General features: G+C 46.2%; 1 protein-coding gene across 1 annotated transcript in view; it reads right to left on the bottom strand.

Moving 5' to 3' along the window:
* The window catches only part of igsf9a (immunoglobulin superfamily, member 9a), a 49,471-nt gene that overhangs the window by 10,472 nt on the left and 13,494 nt on the right, over positions 1-25,505 (bottom strand). Inside the window, exons 4-16 of the mRNA XM_066651020.1 lie at positions 12,935-13,081; positions 11,768-11,919; positions 10,180-10,297; positions 8,775-8,916; positions 7,628-7,773; positions 6,425-6,567; positions 5,982-6,122; positions 5,671-5,787; positions 5,120-5,270; positions 3,536-3,647; positions 2,457-2,638; positions 2,049-2,266; positions 204-288 (exon numbers count right to left, since the gene is read on the bottom strand). Coding sequence (XP_066507117.1) covers positions 204-288; positions 2,049-2,266; positions 2,457-2,638; positions 3,536-3,647; positions 5,120-5,270; positions 5,671-5,787; positions 5,982-6,122; positions 6,425-6,567; positions 7,628-7,773; positions 8,775-8,916; positions 10,180-10,297; positions 11,768-11,919; positions 12,935-13,081 — 1,854 coding nt within the window. The remainder of the gene's footprint in view (positions 1-203; positions 289-2,048; positions 2,267-2,456; positions 2,639-3,535; positions 3,648-5,119; positions 5,271-5,670; positions 5,788-5,981; positions 6,123-6,424; positions 6,568-7,627; positions 7,774-8,774; positions 8,917-10,179; positions 10,298-11,767; positions 11,920-12,934; positions 13,082-25,505) is intronic.

The raw sequence follows: 25,505 nt of genomic DNA, 5'->3' as shown, positions 1-25,505 counted from the left end.
TAGCAAAAGAGCGCTGTCTATATTTACGTCTTCATTTAGATTCTTCCCTACATTCGGTACAGGACTGTCCCTCATTAGGGACCATGCGCAAAGGCAACACGGAAAAACAAAACCATTTAAACAAAGGAAATAATCCAATCAACCGCAGCTACAGTTACACAAGCGGAGCAGTACGGAGAGGTTGTAGTGGCTCTGACACTGACCCACACTGGACACGTTGACGGAACGACTGGGTAGACTCAGCTGCTCCCCACGACGAGACAGCAATCTTAGCTCATAGTTAGAGTTCTGTGGAGAGGAACAGTGAGTGAGAGAGAGAGAGAGAGAGAGAGAGAGAGAGAGAGAGAGAGAGGATTGAGGACAAGCGACAGTGAACCAACAGGTAGAAAGAAGAGAAGAAACATAGAGAGATGAGAGTTATTTGTTAGATCTGGAGAAAAGCCAGGCTGCTGAATTTTAAACACTGAGGTGGGAAACTCTTATTGAACGGGATCTTCTCAAGCTTTCACAGCTACTGCAGCAAAGTTGGAAAAGCGTCTCGAAGCGCTGCCAGATATTGCACTCAACCTAATGAGAAACTGCAGCCTACAACGCAAGTTTTCATGAGCTTTTGTCCAAACCCGTAAATATGCAGTGTAGTGCAGTTTGGGCTCTTCCCGGAAGTTTATCCATAACACACACTGTTGGACTTTGACTTTAGAAAGGGGAAGACCTTCTCTTTACATCATCCATCACATCTGCCATCCCTTTTTTAACTTGCCCCAATATTACACCATGTGTATCTTCATTTTTTCTTGCCCTTCAGGCATCAGCCTACCCCTCCGCCTCCAATTCTTTTCCGTTTTTTAACTGTTGTTGTTGTTACTGACGTTCTCTTGTTCATTTCAGTCTTAAATGTTGCTGTTAAAGCCAAACCTGTTCTGAAATACGTAAGATTTTTAGCAGCTTTGACTGGTAAAGTCTGTTTGTGTGCGCTGGTTGTGGCAGAATATAAAAAGGCTTGAAGCATGATGGCAGGAAAAAGAAAAGGCTCAGTGAAATGATTATAATTTACATTCCTATATTTGATGAAAGGCAGCTGGTGTAGAACCGGCCAACGCACATCAGTGGAGATATTACTAGATGTTTTTATTTTCTGTTTGAAAAGCCTCACTGCATAAGATCCACTTTTATGAAACCACCGTCACTGCAAAGAAAATAACATCAAATAAAGGCTTGGAAGTGGATCCTGAAAACACTGAAGGGGACGTATTATAAATCAAATCTCTCATTCAGTGCAAATGCACATTTATGTGTGTATCTGGAGCCCACCAAAACACTAACGGCGCTGTAAAACCACTCAGTCGGTTATTTGTATGCTGTCTAAATGATAAAAAACACGGGATAAACCACTGATTCTAATGTTGTGCTGCATCTTACATTGAATGCACAGCTCTGGACTGTATTTATATGTGAGCACAAAGACAAAGTTAAATGGAGTAAAACCCTGAATAAAAACAAGTACGGAAATGAAAGAGAACAGAGTGAAAACGGCTAAAACCAGAGCTTCTGCTGCTCGCTCCTCACTGCTGTGCACTCGGGGGAGGGGTGAACAGCGAGCGGCTCATTGTCATTTAAAGGAACAGGTGCTGAAAGCGGGCGTTCTGATCTGTGCTGATTAGTCGGGGGAGGGATTCGTGTACGTGGACGCCTTCCTGGTGAGGTGTTCCAGGCGTGTCCAACCGGGAGGAGGCCCCGGGGCAGACTAAGAACCCTACATGTCTCGACCAACCTGGGAACGCCTCGGTATACCCCCGGAGGAGCTGGAGGCGGTGGCTGGGGAGAGGGAGGTCTGGGTTTCTTTGCTCCGACTGCTTCCCCCGCGACCCGGATAATGGATGGATGGATGGATGGATGGGATCCATGTATACATAGCCTTGCCTTACAGTTTCACATCAGCCTGAATATAGATGTATGCGAATGTATACCACTTTCTACAATGTTCGTTCAACCTTGCACCAGTAGCTGTGAAACCGCACATTTGTGGGCGGAGCTTAAGCGGCTTTTACCTTCTGTAACCCAAGGACGAGCATTTCGCTCTGATTGACGCTGATGTCCTCGTCCACGTTCAGCCACTCCCCCTCCTCGAGACGTGACTGGAGGACAAAGTTGTCGATGGGCGGTTGCTGAGGTGACGGTGCGACCCACCACAGATAAACTCCGTCCAAGCTCCGGTTGAAGGACAGCAGCGTGGGCGGCTCCAGACCGGACGCCATGGGAAGTGCATCTGAATGGGAAGCGAAAGGAAAATAATTACAGCTAATTCCAAAAGCTTCTGAAAGGAAAGAGCAGCAGGAAGGGATTTGGTTACTCTCAGCAGGCACCATACAGATGGACAGATGGTCAGGACAGTGGGAGGACGAGGCAAATCCAGAGGCTGAGTGCTTTCACGCTGCGAAATGAGAGCTGCTTCTTACCCAGAGTTCTGGCTGTGGCGATTTCACTGAACGGGCCACTGCCGAGCTTGTTCTGAGGCAGAACGCTGAACTGATACTCAGTGGATGGAAGGAGGCCTTGGACCAACAAACTGGAACCAGAGGAGGGGCCTGGGACTGACTGCCACTCCTGCTGATCTCCGGCTGAACACATACACTTCAGCCTAGAGAGACAGGAAGAGACGGTGAACCTGGTGCTCTTGCCTCTTTGCTGGTATGTTCCTTCGCTTCTTTAACCCCTTAATGCTCAGTAGCACCACAACATAGCCACATTTCACACACAGAACCATCAGAGTCCTTGTTAATGTAACAAAAGGGTAACGGTCACACCATTTGTATTTGATTATATTGATTAGACACATCCAGGACCTGCAGGAAGAGGACACGGTGAAAGAGTCTCTCCAACACCAATTTGCAAAGGTTTTTAGATGTTTCAAAATGGATCTGACATCCCAAAGCGTTACTGTGAATCATACTCTTGCCCTTTAACCAGGCTGTGATTCGATTAGCTCGCCTGGCTCACACTGCTGCATACATCAGAACAATTAGTTCAGTACTTCAGCTGTAGTTGGGCAGCTGTATTATTCAATGGAGCAGCTTATAATAGCAGGAAAATGAGAACGTAGACACTAACACACACAAACACACTTACACTGTTTATCCAAACATTTGTAGACACCTACTTTAAACAAACCCATGTTTTGGACAAACACAATTTGTATGATCTCCATAGAAAAGGGTCAAATTACCCACTGAGCCTGAATACACCATGCCCAGTGCCAACATTGGGATGTGGAGCGTCGGGATGGTGTTCCCTGGAATGATGGCGTCCATCCAATACCTTTGGGCCTTTGGGATGAATTGGAGAGGCGTCCAACATGACCTTACGTTTTTACTAATGCTGTTAAATCCTAACAAATCCTCACAAAAATGTGACAGATACAAGAGCAATACTGTGTAGGAGTTACTGCTGCACACTTTAGGCCATAGTGCTCACTGCATATGAACACACACACACACACACACACACATACAATGATAATGATCTTGTAGACACTGACCAGATGGTGAAAGTCTGTGTAAAACCACCATCAAATCCAGGCTCCCAGGAGACATTGGCCTGACTCACATCAGTTTCAACGGACAATGAGGACACGGCATGGGGACTGGTGCCTGTTTCACACACACACACACACACACACACACACACACACACACACACACACACACACACACACACACACACACAAAACAACAACAAAAAAATATATACACGTGAATATTCTTCACATTCTTCCTACTTACACACTGTGTAATTCTCTCTATTTTCATCTACTGATGACTGTGTATGATTTAGAAAAGTATAATAACTTTTAGCTGTTGAGGTTGTATCCTCATTGCTCGCCAGCAGCTCACTACACAATGCACTGTAATGACAATTAGCAAACAGAGAGTCTGCAGTGTCCTAAAACAGAGGTAGTCACTGATTAAAGGAACAAATATTATATTAGAATATTCATTCATTCATTATCTATGAGTGCTTATCCAGTTCAGGGTCGCGGTGGGTCCGGAGTCTACCTGGAATCATTGGGTGCAGAGCAGGAACACACCCTGGAGGGTGCGCCAGTCACTCACACACTCACACCTACGGACACTTTTGAGTCGCCAATCCATCTAGCAATGTAGGTTTGGACCCTGTTTTTGGAGCATGGGAGGAAATCGGAGCACCCGGAGGAAACCCACGCGGACACAGAGAGAACACACCACACTCCTCACAGACAGTCACCCGGAGGAAACCCACACAGACACAGGGAGAACACACCACACTCCTCACAGACAGTCACCCGGAGGAAACCCACGCAGACACAGGGAGAACACACCACACTCCTCACAGACAGTCACCCGGAGGAAACCCACACAGACACAGGGAGAACAAACCACACTTCTCACAGACAGTCACCCGGAGGAAACCCACGCAGACACAGGGAGAACACACCACACTCCTCACAGACAGTCACCCGGAGGAAACCCACGCAGACACAGGGAGAACACACCACACTCCTCACAGACAGTCACCCGGAGGAAACCCACGCAGACACAGGGAGAACACACCACACTCCTCACAGACAGTCACTCGAAGCAGGAAACAAACCCACAACCTCCAGGTCCCTGGAGCTGTGACTGTGACACTACTACCTAAGTATGCAGGGCTACAGATGGACTGCAGTGTGTAATTGTAGAACTACACAGTGCACCTCTATGGTCAGTGAAGCTGATAAAATGAACAATGAGTGTAGAATCAAGCATGTGGTTTTAATGTTTTGGCCGATCAGTGCAGATTTAAAATGTGTTAGCAACAAAATCATGTATCCATGTGGGATTCATATGTGATTAAGTCAGATCAGTACAGTGCTTCTTCAGTGCAGTTATCAGGATTAGGACGTTAATATTAATATGAAACTAAAATGTAAGTTCTGTCCTTGTGAGGGAGAGGGGTTAATGGTCCACACACTGACCCGTCAGAACTTCTTCTCTTCTTTAGGTATGTGTTAGATAAGAATGTGGGAGAGTTATTTTGAGGGAAATCTCCAGTCAGAGGCTCTAAACGAGTCAGAAACCTGTCCTGTGTGGTCAGTTCTACTCACCCAGCACCAAGACTGTGGTTCTGGCCGAGACGGCTGCCACGCGGTTCTCAGCGCTGCACTCCCACTGACCACTGTGCTCTTTAGTGAGTGACAGCAACAACAGAGAACCGTTCACCAGCACAGAGAACAGAGAACGAGAGGACGAACCCACCTGGAGAGAGAGAGAGAGAGAGGGATGGAAAATAAAGCAACAAAGGAAGAAATAAAGGAAGATATAAATAAATAAAGGTAATAAAAAGACAGAAAAAAGAAAGATGTAAAGAGAAATAAAAATGATGAAAAGAAAGGGAGAAAAAAAGAAACAAGCAACAAAACAAGAAAAAAAGCAATGAATTAACAGAGAAAGAGAAAAGTGTAGAGAGAATAAAAAAAGATGACAAACAAAGGGTATTAAAAGAAAGAAGATGGAGAGTAAACAAGGAGAGTCAGTGTCATGGCGGTCAGTAAAATGAAGTGCGTGAATCTGATCTACAGAAATAAACTGCATCAGAACCACAGGGCAGTAAACTCCGTCACGGACAGGAGCTAACAGAGGTGTGGAAGGGCCTCACCTTGTTCCAGGTGATTTTAGGAGGGGGGTCTCCATCAGCCTGGCAGGGGATCAGGAGCGCCTGGCCTACCTCCTCTTTGTACACCTTATGGGGTGAGACCCTCAGAGATGGCGGGTCCTGGAGCACCAAAACATGAGATTCAGTGTTTATGGGCAATGATATACACTCAATCCATCACTCACACCTGTGGACAATGTCACACACTCACCCATTCATTACAGTTAGTTAGTGACCCCATGTAAACTGGCATTATTATATAACAGCTGTAGTATGTCAATATATGAGCATAGGCTCGTTATATAGGCTCTGACCTGTAGGATGACCGTAGTGGGCCCTGATTGGCCAACAGTCCCGTAGCTGTTATAAGGCGTACAGGTGTAAACACCTGCAGCATCATCATTAGCTGTCGCTATGACGATGGAGCCATCTGAGGTCAGTGTCCAGCCAGGGTACTGGAGAGAGTAAGAGAGGGGTGATGAATTTTCAGCATATATTTAATAATACATCGACCTCATTCAACTCTCCAAGCTTTCAATCTCAGGCTACAAAGCATCTTAAATTACATTCCTGAAAAATTTAATATCAGGTTCTCATCAGGCCTTGGGATCTCCTGAAAACTAAGAGAGAGAGGGACAAAGACTTTAAAGAGAAACCTATCCTTTTCTAGGTGACGTCGGCTCCCACTTGTCAGTCTAAAAAGGCAGCAGGGCCCTGTTCAGTTGTAATATACAGCAATAAAAAAGTAGACACTCACCGCCCCCAGGTCCAGAGCTTTTCCATCTTTGGTCCAGTCCACTCTGAGCAGCGGGGGTTCAGAGATCAAAGGGCAGGAGATCACCCCCTTCATCCCTGTGGGGAGGAAGGTCTGCGCAGGCATCTGACTGACCAGAGCAGGGTCTGTAACCAGAACCTTGCCTTTACTAAATCTCTGAGAGACATGCTAATATATAGCATACTGTATTAAACACTATGGTCAAATATTAGTCTGATCTCCATGGAAATTAATCAAAAGAAATTAAATGCTCTGGAGCAACTGCACATGAGCATGCTCAATGCCAATCTCTGGCAAAAGGGGTATAAATCCCTTCAGAATTGAGCTGTGGAACAGTGAAACTGGGTTTGCTTCTTTAGTTTTGCACTGGACGCTCAGGGCTATTGAGGCTAAGATAGATTTAATGTGTCAGTATGACATATTTGTTTAATACATAAGATGAATACAATTGTCACATAGCAGCAGCGAGAAGTCTGCTTTTGCTGTAACTTTTTCTGTACATTATTTATAAATATTAACATAAAAATAATTTGCCCTAAAGCTACAGCCAAAATATGACTAGGTTCTGAAATATCATTTTTTTAGTCAGGCACTGTAGCTATGTGGCTAATATTGCTAACAACTGAAAGCTAAAACAGAAGCTTATTACAACCAATTAGCATTGTGCTAGCAACTAGCTAAATCATCACACATTTGCCTCAGTGCCTTAATTAAGTCTCTGAAGGCATTTTATTCATACAAAAGGACAAAACTGTCATCAGTACATCAATATGGGGTTACATTCGTTGAGGGAATATATGATGGACTTAAGCATACACTTAGCACAATGCTAATGGGTGGAAATAAACTTCCTTCCAACATTAGCCGCAAAGCTTCAATGTACAACCAAAGAAGCAAACGTAAGACCATAGTAAAAATGAGAGCCAAATTACCCACCATCCTCCTGTCATTACAACTCAAGCGACTTTTTCTGTAAAAATGTTATATAACTGAATTTGTTATAAGGTACACAGTGGGATGTTGTCATCTCGGAGCTGGACTGACTGCTGAGAAAACTTCAGTTAATTGGCAATTTCAGAAATGAGACCCAGACTCTGAAAGCTCCAGAGCTTCAGGAAAACTCTGGACTGAGTATTGGCCTGAAAAGAACTAACTGGGGTTACACAAAGACACACGCAAACGTACATCGCACAGTCAGCACGGCTGAAGCGGTGGGTGGAGCTGGGAGTCCATTGGTGGGCATGCAGGTGTAGTTCCCAGAATCTATTGGGATCAGAGTGGATATGAGCAGAGTGCCATCCACCATTACCTTCACACGAGACTTCAGAGACCTGACAACACACACACACACAAATACACATATTGAAAATGTAGCGTACGTTGTCAAAGAAGAACCCCCTGGTGAACTCGTCCAACAAATAATATCCCTTTGTTGTATCTCTGGAGAATCCACTTTGGAAAAAATAGGAAATATTATTAAAAACACTATGACGCCCCACAAACACTATGAAACAGGACCATCCAGTGAGTTTTGGGGCCGCTTAAGGCTAAAAATACGGGATAAAAGGAGTTCTGTTCTGATTTGTGCTACATTCTCCATAAAGTGGAGATACTTTAAAACTGTTCTGTCATCATCTGAGTCTCTCCAATCACAGCGCTATGTGAGAGCCCAAAGACTAGGGTGACCAGACGTCCTCTTTTACCCGGACATGTCCTCTTTTTTAGACTCCGGGCGGAATTTCACAAACGTCCGGGATGTTGTTTTTCTAGAGCTTCCATAGAACTTCGAGAAGCGTTGCGTTCACAAACTAGTCCCGCCCTCCCCTACTCCGATTGGTTCGCTTGAGTGAGAAGGGGGTGTGGTGAAGTAGCCTAAAATCTTCTGATTGGACGATCTGACTGTAGCGCTACCGTTATTGGTCGATAACCTTCTCTGTAAACATTTAATTGGTCAGTCTGCACGTCAATAGTCCTTGTTTACGTCAGGCAAAGCTCATGTACCCACCCTCATCTCGAGCAGCTATGCCGAAACGTAAATGTAAGTCCCCTCCCCCCCGAGGCATGTCAGCTGTCAGCACATGTCAGCACAGTCAGCTGTTGATGTTTGATCCTTGTGGTGTTTTGACCAAAGCAGGCCACAGATTCAAAGTTGTGTTCACTTGTGAAAAAGATGAGTAACTACCTCAGTACTTTCATGTAACTTGTTAACAGTGTATTTCTCCTAATTCCAGAACCTAAAATTTAAGAACTAATGAGTCTCCAGATGTATGTTCTCATTAAGATTCAAGATTCTCACTGAAGCTGGTGTTTGTGATGGAGGAGCGTAACTCACTCTATATGGTAGACATTCTCTCCGTCTCTCATCCACACATAGGTCATGTTCGGGGGGTCCGCCTCAGCCTGGCACTGCAGCAAGGCATTCTGGGACATGTTTAGGATGGTGTCCTTCGGGGGGATGTTGATCACAGGAGGACCTGCAGGGAAGGGGTAAAAAGAGAAAGGCTATAGGTGTGTATGTAATGTATGTAGATTACCCAATGTTATTGTACATGTACATGTCCCAGCCCTTTCAGAGTGTTTGAAAATGCGTGTTAAGGGGTGGAGCTTAAGCGTAAATAGCTTATTTTTTATTTTAAATCTGTATTAAGAGAGACAGTGATCTTAAACACATTTCAAAACACATTTCACACGATTTCAATATGTATTTACACATAACAACAGCATTTTCTCTTAGTGCTGCTGTGCACTTCGTCAGAGTCTCCACTAGAGGGCAGTAAATGATCAGCCATTTTAAGTCGGAAGTACCTCCCTGTACCCGCGGCCTATGAGTTCTCTACTGTTTAGTAGCACAGGTAGTTCACATTTACTGAGCCCAGCTAATGAGGCTGTATTAACATCAGGATTCTTTAACTCCAGTGTTGTATTCCTGCACAGTTTAGCATTTCCTCCTCTCCAAATCTTCACGTCACTCAGCTCAGTTTGCTCATAATTGAATGATAACGAAGCGCTCCGCTCTGTGGTGTTGTTAATGAACTGATGGGTTGGATGCTGTGAGTTACAGCAGGGAGTTCAGGAAACACTCGCTGTGGTCAAATTCTCTCTCTATTAAAGCAAGAGTGCAGTCTACAGTTCTGTAGCCGTCTGTAATATTGTTCATTTCACTCTGTCAGAGCAAACACTTCTATCCTTCTGTCTGTTTTTATTTTTGGATATAATTGGTGTGTGTGTGTGTGTTGCCCTGTGACCTCCAGGGTGTATTCCTGCCTTGCGCCCGTTGATTCCGGGTAGGCTCCCGGACCCACCGCGACCCTGCACTGGATAAGAGCTTACAGATAACGAATGAATGAATGAATGAATGAATGTTATAATGAATAAAATCAGCCACTAGAAATGGTTCAAACTCTTTGAACTCAAAGTTCTAACTTTGAGACATTAACCTGATTTTTTTTTTAAATGAATCAGACTCTGTTCCATTTCCTGTAAAGTTAGTTTGGAGATATGAGTTTTTGGTGAAACAGCAGCAATTGTAGAAGTGAAAAGACAAAAGGGTGAACTATGAATGAACTTTTTTTTAAACACCTCAAATGTCTTACGGGATTGAGGTCTGAATGAGAGAAGTTCATTTAGTGTGTGTGTGTGTGTGTGTGTGTGTGTGTGTTGGGTGTGTGTGTGTGTGTGTGTGTGTGTGGGGTGGGGGGGGGAAGGGTGGTTGAGAGACAGATCAGTAGGACACTAACCTTTGACCCTGAGCTGTGTGGTGTGAGTCCCGTTTCCCTCGCTGTTTGAGGCCTGGCACTGATATTCTCCTGCAGTCTTTCTGGTCACTGAAGCAACAAATAGACTCCCATTCACAACCTGAGAGAGAGAGAGAGAGAGAGAGAGAGAGAGAGAGAGAGAGAGAGAGAGAGTAAAATAGTAAGAGACGTTATTGGAGAGGGTATTAGAGAAACTGGGAAGAAGGAGAAGTGGAGGTAAAGTGGTGATGGAGAATGAGACAGGGGATGTGTGTGATGTAAAAAGAGACAGATGAAGGGAGTGAGAGGGGAAAGTTTAGGAGGGGAGAGAAAGACAGGAAGGGAGGAGCAGATTCATGGAAATATCACGGCAGACGAAAATGGAAATGATAAAAGGCCAGACACAAATATCACAATGTAATCACTGTGTATTCAGTGCAGCTTTGGCCCAGTACGTATGAGAACATGAATTCATTGATTCATTCATCAATGATTATTTATTCATGATTTATTAAATAAAGAGCTCATATTACTGCGGCTCTGCACTTGTCATTTTTACTCTAAATGCTTGGAATCATTTGCTGCATAAACAATTTACCCTTATTTTTTAATACAGTAAATTAAATAAAGTGTGTTCTAATATAAATCTACAGCTATGTGCAATGTTCTGGACTCATCTAACATTCATTTTTATGTTTACAGTTTCCTTTTGTGCTAATATTTATTATCTTTTATTATATTAGGATAATTGATAATATTATACTGAACTTTGTCGTGCATAAGGACGCCTACATAAACCTTTGATGACACCTGACATCAACGTACACTAACATCTATAAAGACCTATTCTTTCTGTGTCTGCGTGGGTTTCCTCCGGGTGACTGTCTGTCAGGAGTGTGGTGTGTTCTCCCTGTGTCTGCGTGGGTTTCCTCCGGGTGACTGTCTGTGAGGAGTGTGGTGTGTTCTCCCTGTGTCTGTGTGGGTTTCCTCCGGGTGACTGTCTGTGAGGAGTGTGGTGTGTTCTCCCTGTGTCTGTGTGGGTTTCCTCCGGGTGACTGTCTGTGAGGAGTGTGGTGTGTTCTCCCTGTGTCTGCGTGGGTTTCCTCCGGGTGACTGTCTGTGAGGAGTGTGGTGTGTTCTCCCTGTGTCTGCGTGGGTTTCCTCCGGGTGACTGTCTGTGAGGAGTGTGGTGTGTTCTCTCTGTGTCTGTGTGGGTTTCCTCATTGTGACTGTCTGTGAGGAGTGTGGTGTGTTCTCCCTGTGTCTGCGTGGGTTTCCTCCAGGTGCTCCGGTTTCCTCCCACAGTCCAAAAACACATGTTGTTAGGTGGATTGGTGACTCAAAAGTGTCTGTGTGTGTGTGTGTTGCCCTGTGAAGGACTGGCGCCCCCTCCAGGGTGTGTTCCTGCCTTGTGCCCAGTAATTCCATTTAGGCTCCTGACCCACCTCGACCCTGAACTGGATAAGCGCTTTCAGACGGTAATAATTTCTATATTATTTGGTCATAATCAGATTTGAGTATTTTATTAGATGTTATAAACATTAATATAAACTGCTTTGTTTTCACTCATGTACCAGCCCCTGTTTCTCACCTTCACATTGCCTGTCTGCTTCATTAGGACTCCATCCTTATACCATCTGATTGTGGGAGGAGGGTTGCCACGGGCTGCACACTTCAGTGTGATCGGTCGCCTCAGGAAGGCTTCTGTGACAGGAGGCGGAGTTGCATCGAAAACGGGAGGAGCTGAACACACAAACACACAGCTCACGGCTCAAACAAGCAGCAACTTGAGATGATAAATCATCATTTATACATTTACAGATGCTGTACACAGACAGGTTCTGAAATGAGAACAGCTGGCTTTACTGAGAGAGAACTGGGGCCCATGTTTTTAAACTGGGGTTAATAACAGCGGGGGTAACCTGGCCTGTAGTGTGTACCCTCAATACTGGGGTTCACAGCTGGGGAGACCAAGTGTTTAAGGCATACCTTTTAGTCTATGGGGCATAGCCTTCACAGGTGATGTCACCAGGCCACTGAGGCATATCCTTCATGACTGGGGTAACCTGGTCTATAGGGAAGTTCCATTCTAGCTGAGTAACCTGACCCAGGAGACAGGTCTTTCACGAGGGAGATAAGGCCTGAGTAATCTGGTATGGGTTCCTCGTAGCAGGCTTAATCACCCAGCCAACTATGGAAAGTAAATATGGGTTTCTAGAATATGCCTGAGGTTTCCAGTCCAAATGTACTGATCTAACTCAGGAATAGCTGCCGTAACCTGGCCAGAGCTGTGCTTGAGTGAGGCTGGTGAGGCAGGGCGTGGCTGAACGAGTGGAGGCAGCCTTCCATGACAGGTGTAGCATCGCCCTGTAACAGGTGCTGAGTGTGGAGGACTGAGTGGGCATGACTCTGCTGCGTGTGAAGGGTTTGAGTCTATTGAACCAGCACAAAGCTTTGGTGTCTGTGTTGGGACAGAGGTGCGATGCACTGCTTCGACAGCTGTGGGGCAGGAGCGACGCTGTGTCTTGCTAACACATGACTTACAGATGTCACTCTAACAGATGCTTGTGTTTGGCTCCGAGGCTCACACCTAGAAGTCATCTCTCACGGTCTAGCACTGGCCACTCCGCTGCTATATAGTTCTCTTCATGTATTTATCATAATCGTGTATCTTATCTGTCTATATCACTATAGAACTTCGCTGTTCCAATTCCATTGGTCAAGCCCCCTTCACTTCTCGAGGACAGCAAAGGCTCACCTGTGACTGACAGCCGTGTCCAGCTCCCGTTGCGTGTCTCGTCAGACGGTTTGTCCAACAGCAGAATGCGACACTCATACCATCCCTCGTCCTCCAGCACCAGGCTCTCTACCTTCAGAGCGGTTCCCCCTGAAAGAGACACTCGACCTGGGCGAGAATCAGAGGAAGGAGAGGGTCAGAGAACCAGAACCTAACACCGTGGATCATTATCATGTTTTAATCCAAGAATATTTTATAAATTACTATGAATAATTTATCGAAGTCTGCAGTTAATGCATATCATCGCTGACCAAAGAAAAACATTCATTCATTCATTATCTGTAACGCTTATCCAGTTCAGGGTCGCGGTGGGTCCGGAGCCTACCTGGAATCATTGGGCGCAAGGCGGGAATACACCCTGGAGGGGGCGCCAGTCCTTCACAGGGCAACACACACACACACTCACACCTACGGACTCATTTTTGAGTCGCCAATCCACCTACCAACATGTTTTTTTGGACTGTGGGTGGAAACCGGAGCACCCGGAGGAAACCCACGCAGACACAGGGAGAACACACCACACTCCTCACAGACAGTCACCCGGAGGAAACCCACGCAGACGCAGGGAGAACACACCACACTCCTCACAGACAGTCACCCGGAGGAAACCCACACAGACACAGAGAGAACACACCACACTCCTCACAGACAGTCACCCGGAGGAAACCCACACAGACACAGAGAGAACACACCACACTCCTCACAGACAGTCACCCGGAGGAAACCCACGCAGACGCAGAGAGAATACACCACACTCCTCACAGAGAGTCACCCGGAGGAAACCCACGCAGACACAGGGAGAACACACCACACTCCTCACAGACAGTCACCCAGAGGAAACCCACGCAGACACAGGGAGAACACACCACACTCCTCACAGAGAGTCACCCGGAGGAAACCCACGCAGACACAGAGAGAACACCAAAGAAAAACATGCATCCCCAAAGGTCGATGATAAAAGATTTTGGAGCATTTCTATTGGTCCATTCATTGTGACATTTTCTCTGCAGTAGACATTTACATAGTCCAAAGGGTTAACAGGTTAATGTAACCCTTTTTTTAACCATTAATGTCTCATAGGATACAAACCCCAAGGCTTTTGACAGATTTACTCTCAACAGAAATGACACAATACAAAAGGATGAGTGAAAATAACATAAAAAAACAGTCATTCACACTTCTACTTATAAAAGGCAACTATTAAACATCATATGTTTCACGTTTCAAAACACTCGAGCACAGCCGCTCTTCCTCGCTCAAAAGTAAACACACTGAGCACTTCTGGAGGCTTTGAAACTCTATCTCTCTCTCTCTCTCTCTCTCTCGGTTGCCAGGTGACTACACCCAGGTGACTCACACCTCTGTCTCTCTCTCTCTCGCTCCCTCTCACACGCACTTGCTCGAATCAACCTTTCAAAGACTCTTTTATTCTCTGTCATGGAGGCGTCCTTTAAACTGGCCTGGGGTTTAAACTGCCACACAGAAAGAAAAGTCTGATATCTCCTCCTCTCTCTGCTCAGGTGTCAGATTTGACCTGATTCAGGATCAGGTGAATCCGAAGACATGTTTATCTCATTCAGGACCCCCTCCTAAACTACAGCTTCACAAATCCTCACAGACACAGCCAGGGTTCACTTATTTTACTCTAATAACGAGCAACATAAGCCTGGTTTAGGTGTCGAAGCTGGAATTGACATGATATTTGTCATAAAACCAAGTGGATTCTTTTTAAAGATACGGTGTAAATCTGTGTAATCATTTGTAACAGTAACATAGACACACTGTGATGCTAACGCTAAGCATCAACAGTTAAAACAGTACATTATCAGTCTCTAAATATCTACATACATCGCTCCAGGAGAGCACAGGGCTGTTTAAACAGAAGCCTATCTCATGCTGTGATGTTGGTGAGTGTGTGAGTGTGTGTTGAGAGTTAATCATTAACCCTGTCCCGGAGGAGACGAGGCACTGTGGAATTCAGCCCAAGATAACAGCACCAACACAGGAGGACGTCTGCGGTCCGGCTATGTTTACTCTCCTCTCGCTACAACACAGGGTTAAAATCAGGAAATCAGGGCTCAAACATACTCCTCTAACTGGTCTGTACACACACACACACACACACACAGTGTGTCACGTAACATCTCTCCGACCTCTCTGCCCTGGACCAACGCTGTGAGAATTATCCTCTACTAATGTGTTGCTATAGACCCTGGTGCCAGTGGTTTGGATTTGAATTTAGTTGCCGTGGTGACGAGGATTAAAATCAGCCCAGGGAGGCGGGGCCTTAAAGAGGTCAAATGCTCAGGTTACGCAGGAAAGTTTTAGAAATGTCCGCAGGAAAAATACAGTATTTTTACGTTAAAAAAAAACCTTTCTCTAGTATTTTACAGTCATTGTCCGTTTTATCCGCTCCACTGACAATGAAGTGTGCAATTACACACTGGAGTCCATATGTTGTCCTGCATACTTTATTTACCTTCTTTCACCCTGTTCTTCAACGGTCAGGAACTAGGAACAGGACCGTGGGTATTTAAGAAGTCCTGCAGCACTGCTCTGTCTGATAAACGTGTACTTGTGCATCACACACTAACACACCACCACCACCACCACATTAGTGTCACTCCAGCAGTGAGAATGATCCACCACCCATGTCATGCTCTGTGGGGGTCCTGACCACTGGAAAACAGGGTGAATGTAGGCTAACACAGTATGCAGAGCATACTACAGTCCATCTACTGTAATTGGAGAACTACAAAGTGCTGTTGTTTGGGCAGTGGAGCTGAGAAAATGGAAAATGACTGAAGAATTGTTGTTGTTTTTTTGTTTTCTTTTGGTTTGTGTATTAAGTTACAGGTTAAAACCAGCACAGATCTTTTTTATTATGGTGGCAGCACACGGAAAGTTCCTCATCCACTTACGTGTGACCCCTGTGGAGAACGCAGATCACCAGCTAAATGGGAAGAGCAGATGTCAGTGTGGAAGTGGGAAAACACACTGTGAATGAACGAACAACTGATTCAGACAACAATGCTAAAAGTGAAACGTGAATAACCAACTATTAGCATCATGCTAACAACACTGTGTTAATTAGAGGCTACTGATTTCCATTCATTGTTAGCCACCACTGTAGGGTTAGTCAAGCCATTATTTCAAAGTGTTCCCTTCCCCTCACACCACAGCAATGGAATGAAGGTGTGAGCGTTAGTGAGAGAGTGAGACAAACAGAGGAAAACAGAGATAGAGGAAGAGGAGGGAAGTGTTGGAATAACACCAAAGGGTGGATGCTTTGTGAATCTCCCCAGAGGTTTCTCGCCAGGATGAGCACAAATGATGTACATCTCCACATCTCCATGAAGGTAAGTTCAAATAAAAAGGGGTGAGTAAAGGTTAGAACAACCAAGTTCTCAAAACAGTGAAAGTAAACAAGCAGCACACCATCAAAACCTTTCATCTGTGTGTGCACCTGTTTCCCAATTCAGCATCGAGCCACTTCAAAGGACATGTCCTCGCCCTTTACTCACGAAGAAACATCCCCCACTTCAAGACCTTTTTATCTCCCTCCTTCTCTTCTCCTTGTGTTTCGGTTGTAACATTTTTCAAAGAAGAATCACACCAATCAAAATATAATCCAAATATATTCCGAGGCATTCGAAATGGCTGGATGTGAAATGGCTCTCTGTAAAGAACCAGATCGAGTTTGTTTGTCGTTGGAGGTTAGCCACTTTATCTACTACCACCAACCAGCAGTGAACCTGTACACGTCTTAAACGACACAGACGGCTGAAGCCTGATTTATCAATCGAGTTTATTTTGTGTTTTAGTCACTTGTCTTTGGGTCATTTCAGATGTTTATTAAACAGCAACTACAATCTTTAGCAATTTTGAATGACTGCAATATTATTATGTTTAAGGGCGGCACGGTTTCCTCCGGGTGACTGTCTGTGAGGAGTGTGGTGTGTTCTCCCTGTGTCTGCGTGGGTTTCCTCCGGGTGACTGTCTGTGAGGAGTGTGGTGTGTTCTCCCTGTGTCTGTGTGGGTTTTCTCCGGGTGACTGTCTGTGAGGAGTGTGGTGTGTTCTCCCTGTGTCTGTGTGGGTTTTCTCCGGGTGACTGTCTGTGAGGAGTGTGGTGTGTTCTCCCTGTGTCCGTAGGTGTGTGTGAGTGTGTGTGTCTTTGTTGCCCTGTGAAGGACTGGCACCCCCTCCAGGGTGTGTTCCTGCCTTGCGCCCAATGATTCCAGGTAGGCTGGACTGGAATCTGGACCCACCGCGACCCTGAACTGGATAAGGGTTACAGATAATGAACGAATGAATATTGTTTAACCAAAGTGTGACACTGGTTAATTTTAGGTTTAGATGCAGTTACGAGGAGCACTATAATGTTTATACATATTTACATATAATATACATATGAATAAATGACTGCTAAATCTGTCAAAAATTTTACACTAAGTGCAGTGTGCTCACAGAGCTAGTCTCAAGCCTGGAAAAATGGGAAGGTTGCATCAGAAAGGGCATCTGGAATAAAACCAGTGTCAAGTTGAATATGTGGATTGTAATAATCCGCTTCCATGACCCCTAGCAAAAGCAGCACAAACACAAAGTAAATGAAGATTTATATATTTTAGGCTTTATGCTTTTTGTAGAACTATTACAAAACAATGTTTCCAACATCATGTGGAAAATTAGAACTAGTTCATTGGGTGAAACAGCTTTCTGTGAGGACGTCTGGTTACTATTACATCCACTGTGAACAACTCAGACACTGATTCGTTTGAATAGAGCATTATTATTGATGGAGAGTTTTTGCATTCTCATATTATTTAAATACTCAGTTACATTTAAATGTATCACTTTTAAAGGCTATTATTAGTTTGATTTTAGGGTCATTTTACTGGCTACTTGAATTATCCTGAAATTATCGGCAGGTTGATCACTTACTAAAACTATTAGTAATAGATTTGATCGCCATAATCTCCAGGGTTTCTTAATTCCACACTTTTCCAGAGCTTTCAAACTTGTGCAAAACCCTACAACCCACCCCCACTCACACACACACACACACACACTCAGTTGCTGAGTGATTAACCACGCTCCGCCACACACAGCAGACTCAGGATGCACAAACACATGCAGCCTGTTGCTAAGTCGTTACACGCTGAGTCTCTGAAGATCTCTGCCCCCAGCCCCCAACGGGAACCAGGCATCTGAAAACATCAGATGAGGGTGAGTCAGGGTTAACTGAAAAAGTCGGGTTTAAAAGAGGTAGCCAGGTTCAGGAGTGAGCAAACATGTCAAGGTATCTGGTCGTGTAGATGTCTTTTCATTAGAGATGTAGTCTCATTACTACTATCCCATGGGGGAGGGGAGTGGGGTAACAGAAGGTGCCCCCAGGAGTAATTTGGGGTTTACTGCTTTTCACAAGGGACAGCAGCAGTACTCATTTGGCCTGGATTTTGGAGTCATGTGGGGGACGTCGTAACAGGTCCATTCCCGATCCCGTAGCTGCAATCAACGGACCGCCATCTGGTGTGTTGGGGAATATAACAAAATGCTCAAATAATCAAGTACTTCACTCAACAGTGTGTCCACGGTATTCTGTATCCACAGCAGTGTGTATCATGTCAATACCCACCACTTAAATAAGTCAGATCTGTAGGGGTCCTACACGGGGGCAGTTTGAGGGTCACTACATCGTGGGCCATTCCAAGAAATTGGAAATATTGATCTAGAGAACAGTTCCACAGCTCCACAATCCTATGTAGAGGGTGTCAGGGGCTCTAGCCGGTGCTCAGCATTGGGGATACTGACTTTAGGTTCATGTGCAGCTGCTCCAGAACTGTCTATAATGCAACACTTTGTAGTACTTTTCTTTAACTTGTACATTAATTGTATAGTATTACAATAGTTAGCTAAATTCACTCATTATAACGGGTGTCTACAAACCTTACAGTGTGTATCTGGGATCAGAAACTACGCTCAATGGCAACAGACAAACAGAACGCTCAGTCACAGCTAATCTTGTGTGTCCCGCTCCTTCAAACCCCATCTAACTGACCCCCACGCAGCTAACTGACCCCCATACAGCTAACGGGCCCCCTCACATTACCGCACGCCTTCTGTCTCCATCAACTTCTAGCCTGAGGCTATGAAACCTGGACCCTCTTAAGCCATCCCCCTTCTTTATCCTGTCCCCCAGACACTGAGTCACTGCTTGGCAAACCCTCCCCGTGTCTCTCTGGTTTCAGGGAGGAAGAGAGGCGCTCAGGTTTCAGCCATGCCACACTATCCTTCAGCTCTGTGCCATTGTGCTGGAAAGGCCTTGTTTTTGTTTGAAATTTGAATCACACGCTGGTAAATAGGCTCGAAACTACAGTGGGAGGTTCTGAAATGGAGACAGTGAAGAAGAGGACGCGGGAGTTAGTGGTCACTCAGGTCGTGGGGGAGGGGTGGGAAAGCGTGGATGATAATGGAGGGAGGTGTTACTTAAGAACTAACTACAATGATCTTGTAGCTGTGTTTACGTTTATGGCATCTAGAAGACACTCTCGTCCTGAGCGACTTAAGTACAATTCAAATTATTTAACACGCTTTTATGAGCACAACATTTGGACTCATCCATTGCAATCCATCAGCGATTAAGGGCAGGGAACACTCATCCAGCCAGAGCTGCAAACGGCCACCTCGGCACCTGGGGGAGCAGGTGGTGGTTAGGTGCCTTGCTCAAGGGCAATTTAGCTGTGGATGTTAATGGAGTAGAAGGCCATGTTCCTTAACTTACCCAGCCCCCATTATTTCTTGCTGGTCCAAATTGTCCACTACCTTTTGGTCCCTTTTGGTAACTATCTTTGAGCATTAAAGGATTTGAAACAGCAGACTGTCAAGGCTTAGCTTTCACCAGAGCCATAGAACTTTATTCTAAGCATTTAGGCCATTGTAGTGTTAGGTGTCTTGCCCAAGGGCGTACAGGTATCCGCCACGTGTGATGTTTTGCCGTTTCTGAGTCCAATCGCTCGTGTGTTTACTGTTTGAATAAAGCTGAATGTTTCAGTCAATTCTGTGATCTCTGTTCAGGATGTCAGAAAAAGGCCTGAATTAAAGGTAAACGGAAGCAAAACTGTGTCTTTGGCCGCATAATTTTGACATTTACAACTTATTCTCGGGCGGCACGGTGGAGCAGCAGGTAGTGTCGCAGTCACACAGCTCAAGGGACCTGGAGGTTGTGGGTTCGATTCCCGCTCCGGGTGACTGTCTGTGAGGAGTGTGGTGTGTTCTCCCTGTGTCTGCGTGGGTCTCCTCCAGGTGACTGTCTGTGAGGAGTGTGGTGTGTTCTCTCTGTGTCTGCGTGGGTTTCCTCCGGGTGACTGTCTGTGAGGAGTGTGGTGTGTTCTCCCTGTGTCTGCGTGGGTCTCCTCCAGGTGACTGTCTGTGGGGAGTGTGGTGGGTTCTCCCTGTGTCTGCGTGGGTTTCCTCCGGGTGCTCCGGTTTCCTCCCACAGTCCAAAAACACACTTTTTTAACTCAACCAGTCACGATTGGTGACTCAAAAGTGTCCATAGGTATGAGTGTGTGTGTTGCCCTGTGAAGGACTGGCGCCCCCTCCAGTGTGTATTCCTGCCTTGCGCCCAATGATTCCAGGTAGACTCTGGACCCACCGCGACTCTGAACTGGATAAGCGGTTACAGATAATGGATGGATGGACATCTCATTCTCATGCGTTTGAGCTGCCGTGGGAGCACAGGGAGCTGTGTCTCCCGCTCACGATCAGAACAGTTGTTTTGTAAGGAGTTGTGCTACCAGCGATAATCTACTATAAGAAGTAGCTAAGATTTTTACAGAAAGTCAATAGATTTGGTGCTAGTCTGTTTTGTATGTTTTTAATAACTCAGCAGAAGGTCTGAAAAGTCACTAAAACTAGCGACAAAATCACCGTTGGTCACACTGAGGAGCAGTTTGAACCCGGGTGTGACCTTTCACAAGGTCGAAACAAGCGGATTGTGTGGTGTTCTTACAGAAGCTGGAAATCAAACCCCCTGTTATAGAATGGGCACTGGTGATATCCACTACGCCAACCAACCACATGAACTAATATAGTAAAGTAAGTTCTAACTGCACACACCTGTCATTTCTCAACAGCCGTGTTACACTCAGAAAGAGTTCATTCATCAAAGCTCTGAATGACTTTCCAAGTAATCTCACTCCATCAGGTTCTTTGTTGTGTTTCAGCGTCTCTAACAGTGGGAAACTCATTCAGCTCCTCAGGTCAGTTACAGGCCCTTATTTAATGCCCTCATCCAGTGTGTGAACTGAACACAGCCTTTAAATGTCTCTCGTTATAAGGATGCGTCGACTAAGCGGTCAAAGTGTCCTGCTTGTTTTGGTGAGTCTTGGTCTCTGTTGAATGGTGAGTTCAGTAAAAACACTAAACTGTCAGCAACTTGAACATCTACTTGAAAGTTTTTTTCCCATAAAAAAGATCTGGGTGTCTACAAAAACTAAAAACATAAACAGTAGCCTGACTGAGGGTATATAGAGTAACTGCCAAAACATTGACCTGCAGTGAATATGTCCACTTTAATACTATACTCTCCACATTCCAAGGAACATTTCCATTAGTAATCAAAAATGTAAAGAGGTTCTAGATGTAGAACACATCCTGTCATCCTGACTGTCTGTGAGGAGTGTGGTGTGTTCTCCCTGTGTCTGCGTGGGTTTCCTCCAGGTGACTGTCTGTGAGGAGTGTGGTGTGTTCTCCCTGTGTCTGCGTGGGTTTCCTCCGGGTGACTGTCTGTGAGGAGTGTGGTGTGTTCTCCCTGTGTCTGTGTGGGTTTCCTCCGGGTGACTGTCTGTGAGGAGTGTGGCGTGTTCTCCCTGTGTCTGCGTGGGTTTCCTCTGGGTGACTGTCTGTGAGGAGTGTGGTGTGTTCTCCCTGTGTCTGTGTGGGTTTCCTCCGGGTGACTGTCTGTGAGGAGTGTGGTGTGTTCTCCCTGTGTCTGCGTGGGTTTCCTCCAGGTGACTGTCTGTGAGCAGTGTGGTGTGTTCTCTCTGTGTCTGAGTGGGTTTCCTCCAGGTGACTGTCAGTGAGGAGTGTGGTGTGTTCTCCCTGTGTCCACGTGGGTTTCCTCCGGGTGACTGTCTGTAAGGAGTGTGGTGTGTTCTCCCTGTGTCCACGTGGGTTTCCTCCGGGTGACTGTCTGTAAGGAGTGTGGTGTGTTCTCCCTGTGTCTGTGTGGGTTTCCTCTGGGTGACTGTCTGTGAGGAGTGTGGTGTGTTCTCCCTGTGTCTGTGTGGGTTTCCTCCGGGTGACGGTCTGTGAGGAATGTGGTGTGTTCTCCCTGTTTCCGCGTGGGTTTCCTCCGGGTGACTGTCTGTGAGGAGTGTGGTGTGTTCTCTCTGTGTCTGAGTGGGTTTCCTCCGGGTGACTGTCTGTGAGGAGTGTGGTGTGTTCTCCCTGTGTCCACGTGGGTTTCCTCCGGGTGACTGTCTGTGAGGAGTGGGGTGTGTTCTCCCTGTGTCTGTGTGGGTTTCCTCCGGGTGACTGTCTGTGAGGAGTGTGGTGTGTTCTCTCTGTGTCTGCGTGGGTTTCCTCTGGGTGACTGTCTGTGAGGAGTGTGGTGTGTTCTCCCTGTGTCTGCGTGGGTTTCCTCTGGGTGACTGTCTGTGAGGAGTGTGGTGTGTTCTCCCTGTGTCTGTGTGGGTTTCCTCCGGGTGACGGTCTGTAAAGAGTGTGGCAGTTAAAAATAAAGAGTTCAAAGGCTGGTCGGTGTATAGCAGTCTCATTCTATACAACAAACCGATTTACCGCCACCTAGTGGATGTAAACAAAAGATCACCAGTGCTGCACACACGAGTGTTTGGGTGCCACTGCTCAAATGAGGTGTTGCACAGTGTAATGTGGTGTGGTGGAGGGGATGGGGGCCATATTTAAATACATGTTTTCACTTAGTTTTCTTCAATCAAACAGCTCAAATAACCAGAGTGAGTTGAATTCTCCATACGACTGATTCATAGATAACGTGATGTCAACGTCTACTACTTTAATATGAGAAATATTGGTATGTGTTTATTAAATATTTCCAAACTTCGGCCACACTTTTGGTCACAGGTCAGTGCTCTGCACAGTCCACAGTTCACTCAGACACACCTTAGTTCAACTCGAATCTCGAAGCTGTTTTTCAGAACGGAGTCAGGTGTGTGTTAACACAGAGGAAACAAGCTCTGCACTTCCACACAAACTGGAACCGTTTACTCTTTTTTTATTGATCTACCTACGTTCTTCTGCTAACACTAGGTGTCTTTTCATACATCTCCATAAAACCTGAGATCAGTGGAGTTAGAAATCAACTAAGATATGGGCCATGTTGTTTGTGATTGTGGCATTTCATTCTGTGTATATACACACTCCAGCCATAACATTATGACCACCTTCTTGTTTCTACACTCTGGTGTGTTCTCCCTGTGTCTGCGTGGGTTTCCTCTGGGTGACTGTCTGTGAGGAGTGTGGTGTGTTCTCCCTGTGTCTGTGTGGGTTTCCTCCGGGTGACTGTCTGTGAGGAGTGTGGTGTGTTCTCCCTGTGTCTGCGTGGGTTTCCTCCAGGTGACTGTCTGTGAGCAGTGTGGTGTGTTCTCTCTGTGTCTGAGTGGGTTTCCTCCAGGTGACTGTCAGTGAGGAGTGTGGTGTGTTCTCCCTGTGTCCACGTGGGTTTCCTCCGGGTGACTGTCTGTAAGGAGTGTGGTGTGTTCTCCCTGTGTCCACGTGGGTTTCCTCCGGGTGACTGTCTGTAAGGAGTGTGGTGTGTTCTCCCTGTGTCTGTGTGGGTTTCCTCTGGGTGACTGTCTGTGAGGAGTGTGGTGTGTTCTCCCTGTGTCTGTGTGGGTTTCCTCCGGGTGACGGTCTGTGAGGAATGTGGTGTGTTCTCCCTGTTTCCGCGTGGGTTTCCTCCGGGTGACTGTCTGTGAGGAGTGTGGTGTGTTCTCTCTGTGTCTGAGTGGGTTTCCTCCGGGTGACTGTCTGTGAGGAGTGTGGTGTGTTCTCCCTGTGTCCACGTGGGTTTCCTCCGGGTGACTGTCTGTGAGGAGTGGGGTGTGTTCTCCCTGTGTCTGTGTGGGTTTCCTCCGGGTGACTGTCTGTGAGGAGTGTGGTGTGTTCTCTCTGTGTCTGCGTGGGTTTCCTCTGGGTGACTGTCTGTGAGGAGTGTGGTGTGTTCTCCCTGTGTCTGCGTGGGTTTCCTCTGGGTGACTGTCTGTGAGGAGTGTGGTGTGTTCTCCCTGTGTCTGTGTGGGTTTCCTCCGGGTGACGGTCTGTAAGGAGTGTGGTGTGTTGTCCCTGTGTCTGCATGGGTGTCCTCCGGGTGACTGTCTGTGAGGAGTGTGGTGTGTTCTCTCTGTGTCTGAGTGGGTTTCCTCCGGGTGACTGTCTGTGAGGAGTGTGGTGTGTTCTCCCTGTGTCCACGTGGGTTTCCTCCGGGTGACTGTCTGTAAGGAGTGTGGTGTGTTCTCCCTGTGTCCACGTGGGTTTCCTCCGGGTGACTGTCTGTAAGGAGTGTGGTGTGTTCTCCCTGTGTCTGTGTGGGTTTCCTCTGGGTGACTGTCTGTGAGGAGTGTGGTGTGTTCTCCCTGTGTCTGTGTGGGTTTCCTCCGGGTGACGGTCTGTAAGGAGTGTGGTGTGTTGTCCCTGTGTCTGCATGGGTGTCCTCCGCGTGACTGTCTGTGAGGAGTGTGGTGTGTTCTCTCTGTGTCTGAGTGGGTTTCCTCCGGGTGACTGTCTGTGAGGAATGTGGTGTGTTCTCCCTGTTTCCGCGTGGGTTTCCTCCGGGTGACGGTCTGTAAGGAGTGTGGTGTGTTGTCCCTGTGTCTGCATGGGTGTCCTCCGCGTGACTGTCTGTGAGGAGTGTGGTGTGTTCTCTCTGTGTCTAAGTGGGTTTCCTCCGGGTGACTGTCTGTGAGGAGTGTGGTGTGTTCTCCCTGTGTCTGTGTGGGTTTCCTCCGGGTGACTGTCTGTAAGGAGTGTGGTGTGTTGTCCCTGTTTCTGCATGGGTGTCCTCCAGGTGCTCCAGTTTCCTCCCACATTCCAAAAGAAAAATGTTGGTAGGTGAATTGGCTGCGAGAAATGTGAGAGTGTCAGTGTGTTAGACTGAGTGAGTGTGTGAAACGGTCCACAGGTGTGAGGGTGTAAATCCATAAACCTCTAAACAGGGATTATAAATAATGCCTTCAATTAAATATATTCTCATTGGAAATTATTACTATTTAAAGCTAAAAAACTGATGCCTAAAATGTCATCCCTTCAAATACAACCAAATAATAATCAAAGCTCAGAAAGGTTACCTTCTACAGAATTACTTAATGACCCTGTAGTGACTCCTTCTCATTTAAAGCATTACAGCCCTGTACAGGGAGTGTGAGTAAGTAATACTGTAGTGCGTGTGTGAAGAGACACCCGAGCTCAGGTAGAGCCTGAGGAGGTGAAATTGAAACACACACCCTGCCCCCTCTCCTGCACTGCCCTCATGCCCCCCTCCCCCCCTGTAAC

This window comes from Hoplias malabaricus, chromosome 18 (genome assembly GCF_029633855.1).
Source record: "Hoplias malabaricus isolate fHopMal1 chromosome 18, fHopMal1.hap1, whole genome shotgun sequence".
Lineage (NCBI taxonomy): Eukaryota > Metazoa > Chordata > Actinopteri > Characiformes > Erythrinidae > Hoplias > Hoplias malabaricus.
Note: the sequence above shows the minus strand (reverse complement) of the source record. Positions and strands in the feature narration are given on the sequence as shown.